Below are 7,796 nucleotides of genomic sequence, written 5' to 3' on the forward strand. Positions count from 1 at the left end.
CACCTTGTGTGTAGTATACACACCATCCTCCATGAGGTGGCCCACCTAAGCAAGGCCCACCTCTATAATAGTTGCAGAGTCCAGCGTCCAGGGACGCTGGACGTTCCATGGTAAATGTAAAAAAATAAAAATAAATAAAATATATATATATATATTTGCTTGGTTTGGGGATGGCCCACTTGTGTAGGCTCCACCTTGATGCATGTATTAAATCCACACCATCCATTCCCTTCCCAAGCTCTTTTTAGCCGTTGACCTGAAAGATGGGATCCATCAGACTTTCAGGCGGGCCATACCGTAGCAAATGATGGTCTTTACCATTAAAACTTTCCCTATTGGTTTTATGCATCGAAACAGGTCCAATATTGGGCTCGTTTAACTTGTCTAGGGCCATGGAAGGCCATTGGATGGAGTGGATGGCTTGGATATGGACCCCACCTGCAAAACCCGTCAAAAAACAAAAATAAAAATAAAAAATAAAAACAGCAGCGAGCGGGCGGACTGGCCGCCGTACAGCCGTGGGCCCCACGTTGATGTTTATATGTCATCTAATCCATTCATCAGATGGGCCACTCTCTGAAGTGGGCCCATCTCAAAAATCAGCTCGATCCAAAACTCAGATGGCCCATACCATAAGAAACAGTGGGACCGGACTCCTACCTTTGAGATCCTTTTGGGGCCCACAGAAGTTTTGGATCGGGATGAAATTTGTTTTCACCGTTCATCTTGGTCCATGTGACCTTATCAATGGTTTGGATGAATTATAAACATTATGGTGGGCCCCACATGGAGCCCACATTGATGTATATGTTTGACCACCACCGTCCGCCTGGACGGTGGACGTAGCCCACTGTGATAAGTGTGTGGGCCCACTGTGATGAGTGTGTGGGCCCACTGTGCTGCATGCGTGTGTGTATGTGTATATATATATATAGATATATGTATATATATATATATATATATAGATATATATAATATTATAGTTCATGTAATATTATATGTATATTATATACTATATTATATATAAATATATATATGTATATAAATATTGTACTTATTTAGGTGAGGCCCATTTCAATTACTTATGGCCCATGATTGAGGCCCACTTTGATGTATTATGGGCCCATGGGTCAAGGCCCATTCGATGTGCATTTGGGGCCCATTGGTGTGGCCCATTTGATACACATAAGGCCCATAAGATTAGGCCCATTGGTTAAGGCCCATTTGATGTGCATTTGGGGCCCATTGGTGTGGCCCATTTGATACACATAAGGCCCATAAGATTAGGCCCATTGGTTAAGGCCCATTTGATGTGCATTTGGGGCCCATTGGTGTGGCCCATTTGATACACATAAGGCCCATAAGATTAGGCCCATTGGTTAAGGCCCATTTGATGTGCATTTGGGGCCCATTGGTGTGGCCCATTTGATACACATAAGGCCCATAAGATTAGGCCCATTTGATACGTTCTAAAACCCACGGGTTATGGCCCATTGCAATGCACATAAGGCCCATTGGTGCGGCCCAGTGATGTGGCCCACTTGATGAATACAAGGCCCATATGATATGGCCCATTTGACGTATTTAAGGCCCAATGGGACGTGCCTAAGGTCCATTGCAATGTACGATCCCAGCATGATTTATGTAATGATGTTTACGTCAGGGCTATGCCTTGGGAGCGATGGTGGTTTGACGTCCACATTGCAAGTATAGTGTGGTTAAATGTCCGCATTATGACATTCCCTAAGGCCCATTGTTAGGCTCGTGCATGTTATGTGTAGGCCGTCTAGGCCCACCTTCGTTATGTACATCATCCATCCTATATAGCATGTTTAATTTCATGATTCATGATCATATGCATCATACGTATGCTTGATATGAGAAATGTCTGATCATAGCATAGCCTTCGGGCGGATTGTTTAGGGGCTCCGTACAGGTGTTGCCCTACATGAGCGCACGATACGCGCGAGATTGCATGATGGATAGTGTGATTCATGCATTTGCATTGTATGATATTGTCACCGACGCCCTAGCGACATCGGGGCCATAGCCTCCACGACGCATCGTGGTTGGCGGGATTGGATACCGACTGGTCTACATGGGATGCTATAGATATCCCTGGGTGAAAGTCCCTAAACCCTTATGGTACCAAGATGTTGCTCCAACGTCTAGATCGAGTGGGTGCATGAGCCCCGAGTGTCGATTATCAGACAGTTGCGCTTTTCACTGTATCATGGTCGGTTGGAAGGGGGTGCGGGCTTACCCGCCCGAGAGGAGGGGGCAAAGCTAGGCTGAGTCTGACCAGCTCGAGGAATGGGTTCGCTATTGATGAGCCGAGCCCAATATTGGTAAGCGGATAGTGAGGTCTTTTTCACTCACCTTATTGTGCGCGATGGGGCGACAATCTGGGTTGGAGTGTACTAGACTTCGGTGATATTCTAGAGTTGAGATATATTGATATGTGGACTTAGATGAGGATTTGTATGCTTGACTTGCATTTTGCATTGCATGGCCTTGGTATGGCCGACATCATTCTTTGCACCGCATGGCCTTGGTACGGCTAATGGGATTCTTCGTATTCATCAGCATGTTCCGCATTACTCTGATACTGCATGACTACATTATCACCTTGGGCATACACTTTCACCACCCTCTAAGCTTTCTATAAGCTTATGCACGACCGTTGCGTGCAGGTGACGTTGGATCGCAGCAGCGCTGAGGCTTGGACGCGTGGCTGATCTTCTTTTGGAGTTTTGGTCTATCTTCATTGTATTTCCCTTATGCTCATTGTACTTGGAAAGTTTTTGATTATAGTGGAAATGTGATGGAGTTTTTGGTTGTTGTTTGTGGGTTATGCCTTTGGTTATGCTTATTACGAATCAAACTGATGTACAAAATCCTCCTTGTAGCATCCCAGGATCGGAACCTGGCGAATGGGCGCTGGGAGCCGAGAATGGGGTTCTACGGAGGCTGTCGGCGCCGGATTCGGCGGTCGGGAATTTTGTGAGCCCGGTCTCCGAGTTTGGGGCGTGACAGACATGATGACCAAGGCTTTTCTCAAGGGCAAGTTTGAGGTTTGTAGAAACCAGGCTAGCTTGAAGAAGGTGGATTCCTCCTGAGTCAAAAAGGGAGAGATTTGATGGAGATTTTCTCCTCATTGCTGGGTTCGATGAAATCGAACTAATTTCGATATCATCGATAATTGCTGGATTTTTTACCACTGGTCGCTGGACAGTTTTTTGGTCATGTCGATATCATTGATAGACTTTAGATGATATCAAAGGCTAACATCGATAATTGTTGGATTTTTTACCCCTAGTTGCTGGACAGTTTTGGTCCTGTTTCGATATCATCGAAAGACCTCAGATGATATCGACGGCTGTCATTGAGAGACCGTCTATATCATCGAAGAGTTATGCAGATGCGATTGTGGAAACACAAATTCTGTGAAAATTATTTCCTATTTTGATTATACATCTTTCTATTCTTATATAAAGGGATGTATGCGGGATTGGGGTATATTTCAAGGTATTCTAGGTTTTCCTAAAGCTTTGCAAGGGTTTGCTAAAGGGCTTAGGGTTATCAAAGGCGTGAGAGAGAGAGAGAAAGAGAAAGAGGAAGCTTATGAAAGGGAGACTATGCTCGTAGAGATGATCTACCATATCTCAGCGCTTCCACGTCCTCGTAATCGGTGAGGTCTTTCCGTCTTCTTTGTTTCTCTTATTATTTATCCACTCCTGCATGAGTGAAGAAGGTTTGATCCAAGCGGTGTGTGCTTGTGATCGGTTGTAACGTTCTGCTTTATAGTGGATTGTTGATCTGGACGAGGTCTCGTGGTTTTTACCTCTTTGAGGGTTTTCCACGTAAAAAACCTTGGTGTGGTATGGTTTTTGTTTTGATTTAGTTCATTGCATTATTATTCCATAATTCTGGTTTGTTTCGGGAGGCTAGATCCTAATGTTTTGTGTAAGGCACCCAACAAAAGCAACGTCATAGATGCAATGCTCTTTGTATTTGGGAAACGAGTTAAGCAGGTAAACTCCATTTATATGTGGGAATCTAATCAGGGTCATAGATGCAATGCTCTTTATATTGATTTGTTGCAAAACTTTGGTTTTGTACCCTTCATAGCTGTAGAATCTGACTTTGAATTACCCCACATTCATATACTTTTATATTTCAAATTTCATATGAAGCATATGAATCAGTTTATCTATTCACTCAATAAACAATCGCAATTCTTTTCCACACCAAGGAGAAGTGTTAACTTTCAGAGACTAAAACAAGCCTCACAAAACGATGCCAAACACATGACTTGCACTTGAGCCACACATCAGGTGGGCCCCACTATTGAAATGACTTGTCCAAGAAATCAAGCTGATTCAATCATCATTTGGACCACATGCATATGTTGCATGCAGCCCATTGGCAATCTTTAGACCAGATCATCTACACGGTTGGACCACCTGCTGCGGGCTCGTATGTGCTTCAGATGGTCCAGGTTGGCACATGTAGCTCTTCAGAAGTGTAATTGAGCAGATGAGAAGTGATAAAGAGAACAATGACATGAGTACAGGAGTTCATCAAACACCAAGAGAAGGATAATCAGAATGTATTGAAGATTCCCAACCTGGATAAAACTAGTCAGGATAAGGACAGTAAGTCCTGCAAATAGAACGGGTGTAAGATAGCTAAAGTCCTTGCCCTTCTTTGCAGCCCAGAAAGTATAACCAGTCAAGGTAGAAACCACAATTGATGTTAAAATCAATGCCTCAAGCATGATTCTTCCTGCAATATCAACAAGGAAAGAACTGAATAGCCATAAATATTAATTACATATTATAATATAAAGGTTTGCTAATTCAAAAACATGTGTAAATCCCAGCACCCTTGACATGCTGCCGCACGAATCAAGCTGGCATCTGCATGGAGCATCCAAGCTGTCAATGTCAGGTGGACTCCACCATTTAAGATGCCCTGGTCCAGAAACCAGGCCTGTCCACTCAGTGTAATGAAAAAAAGATGGATGGCTAAAGAACTTGCCAAGTTTTTCTAGCCATCCATTTGTTTATTACATTGTGGCCCCACTTGATGAGTAGACTAGAGAGACTATTGGGTCCAGTCGCATATGAGGTGAGGTAAATCTCATGGATGGCTAGGATGTTGCACACGTGCTATGTTGGACATGTGGGCGAGTGTAGAGGGCCTGGAATCTACATGCATGAGGAACTTGGAAACCTCTACAATATAAATTAATTTAGAGAGAGAATTATAGATCAAAGGGAGAGATGATCAAAACCTTTTGTGTTAGCACAGGCAATTCCAACGCTTATGCTCAGGCAAAGTGTGAATAGTCCAAGGAATATAAAATTCAATGGATGACTCTGCCGATATGAATACAAGGGGCACAACACTGCACATTGGAGAGTATGAGGTATGTTAACTACTTGCTGATTGGATGTTCGAAGACATTCCATGAAGAAGAAATTAATTTAGCATGTGGAGCATCACACAAAATATTTGGATTTTTCTTAAAATGTATAAATTATCTGGGAAGCATGACCTACATCCATATGAATGGGACAGGAGTCTGGATGAAACAAATGTTTATCTAAGTAGGTAAGCTCCATTCATATGCTTTATATGAAATTTGAAATATTTCTGGATTACTAGTTTTTCCTATTATTTATTCATGTTCTTGTTTTTCTGTTTTTGCAGCTTGATTGGTTTTCTTCAAAAATGGTGAAGGGAAAGTGATATGTATCCATGTCGTGGTGGCGGTATGTTCACTCATTGGCATTATCTTTTGTGTTACATCTCTCGAGTTAATATAAGGTGTCTCAAATTGATTGTGAAATTCACATGCTAAATCAAATGATCAAGTTTAAAAATTGATTTGGCTAGATTGTTCGGTTCATGCTCAAGTGCTCAACTGCAACTGAATGTTCTGTATTGAGATATCGTTGATACGTGTCGCATGTATCAATGATATTCAGGAATATTTATAAATGGGCAGTGCAATATTATGAGATATATCAATGTATGGCTACAACACTGAGTATGTCTAATATCCCCTTGAAAAAAAAAAAGAAGAAGAAGAAGAAGAAGAAGCAATTCTGTACTGGAAAATGCTTTAAAAAAAAAATAAAAAAAATCTTCATTGATATATAGAGGACGTGGTTCTCTATGGGATTTGTTAGTTAATTTTCTTCTATCGTACATCCAGGAGTGACCCATTATTGGTAGAATTTTCTCTAGGTTTTCTTCACATTGAGCCCACCTGATGCACATGTCAGACTTCCCATGCAAGTGGTAGGCTAGTAGTGTGGCCTTGTATGAGGTGCATATGGGCTTAACAAGCTGCTTTATTAGTTACTTCTTTTTTCTTTTCTTTGAAAGTTGCCAATTACAGGCACTTTCATCTCTCTTCATATTTTCAGTTTTACCACTCTTGATTCCCTTTCCATTTTCAAATTTTCATCACTTGACTAATGCTATGGTATTTGATTCTTATAATAAGGTATGTATGAATCATCTGCAGGTGTTTTTGAACTTGTTGTACTTCTATGGAATGTGTGGTGTAGTGAATGATTGCTTGCTTCAACGGTACTTTAGCAATGTATGAACGTTGTTTGAAGCATTAATTCAGTTTACATCAGGGGAATTTTATGTTTTCCTTGCATTTAGTTTTCATCCTTCTTCAATTGACTGATTCTTTGTTTTTATGTTGCAGAGTCCTCTAGTGGTGGTTTGCCCTCGAATATAATTACAGAAGACGCACAGAAGAAGTTATCGGTATAGCTGTTGGATGTGCAAGTGGACTATTGATACTCACATCCATTTTCTATTTATGGTGGATGAAGGATGCACCTGGCCATATGCGAGTGCACACAGACTCACCAAGATTTGTATTTTCAACATTATTGTAATTGTAATTGAATTAAATGAATGAATGATTGTAATTGATTCATTATTGAATGAATGATTGTAATTGACTGAATGAATGAATGATTATGCAGGTGGTAATTGAATGAATGAATGCTTATAACTTCTTTTAAATGTAGGCACTCGCTACGGATATTGACCGTAGCTGGTAATCTTACAACCGTAGCTGTTATTAAATTCTGAATATTGCTACGGATGCAGCACCACTTTTAGCTACAAATACTATCTGTAGCTGTAAGTACTTTTGGCTACAGATATGATTGCTACGGATTATATCTGTAGCTATTTTAATCTATGGCTGCGGATTAAATCTGTAGCCATAGGTTTTAGACCTACTGTTTGACACTTACAACTACGGTCATGCTACGGATAAAATCCATAGCGTTTGTCCTGTTTTTATGTAGTAAAAACCCTAGAACCCTTTTAGAAAGCCTTAAAATCCTTTAGAATACCTCTCAATCCTATTTACACACACACACACACACACACACACACACACACACACACATATATATATATATATATATAGTTTTAAAAAGAATCTCAAACAAAATCGAAAAGAATTATAAACGAAATTGGAAACAAATCCCACACTTTAGCAGTTTTGTGAAAAAATCTGCACAAAATCTTATTAGATTTAAGATATCAAATACAACACACTATTCATCCATTCTGCCTGCTTATTTTAGAGCATGAACCAAAAAATGAGGCAGACCCAAATCTTAAGTGGACAACATTACAGGAAAACAATATGGACTGAATGTCCACCATTCAAAACTTCCCAAGCCCACTGTAATGTCTATTTGCCATCCACATTCAACCTGTTGATGATTCAAAACTTCCGTGGCCCT

At 40.8% G+C, this 7,796-nt stretch overlaps 1 protein-coding gene and 1 long non-coding RNA gene across 3 annotated transcripts; one reads left to right on the forward strand and one right to left on the reverse strand.

Moving 5' to 3' along the window:
• Positions 1-4,220: 4,220 nt before the first annotated feature.
• LOC131225221 (BI1-like protein) lies at positions 4,221-5,501 on the reverse strand. The gene is made up of 2 exons (XM_058220703.1): positions 5,300-5,501; positions 4,221-4,788 (listed from the first exon to the last, which is right to left on the reverse strand). The coding sequence occupies exons 1-2, from the start codon at positions 5,475-5,477 to the stop codon at positions 4,520-4,522; spliced, it is 447 nt and encodes a 148-aa protein (XP_058076686.1). The 5' UTR covers positions 5,478-5,501; the 3' UTR covers positions 4,221-4,519.
• LOC131225222 (uncharacterized) lies at positions 5,319-6,978 on the forward strand. Of its 2 annotated transcripts, XR_009161255.1 has the most exons (4): positions 5,319-5,434; positions 5,719-5,780; positions 6,542-6,619; positions 6,734-6,978. It is a non-coding gene; the product is annotated as an uncharacterized LOC131225222 (long non-coding RNA). The 2 variants fall into 2 exon arrangements; XR_009161254.1 differs by lacking the exons at positions 5,319-5,434; positions 5,719-5,780 and having other exon boundaries at positions 6,235-6,619.
• Positions 6,979-7,796: the final 818 nt, after the last annotated feature.

The sequence above is a fragment of the Magnolia sinica genome, chromosome 14 (genome assembly GCF_029962835.1).
Source record: "Magnolia sinica isolate HGM2019 chromosome 14, MsV1, whole genome shotgun sequence".
NCBI classification, from domain to species: Eukaryota; Viridiplantae; Streptophyta; class Magnoliopsida; order Magnoliales; family Magnoliaceae; genus Magnolia; species Magnolia sinica.

Coding starts and splice junctions, on each gene's coding strand:
- LOC131225221 (XM_058220703.1), bottom strand. CDS start 5,477: ATGGAATGTCTTCGAACATCCAATCAGCAAGTAGTTAACATACCTCAT. Junction 4,789..5,299: donor TGCCTGTGCTAACACAAAAG/GTTTTGATCATC, acceptor TTGATATTGCAG/GAAGAATCATGCTTGAGGCA.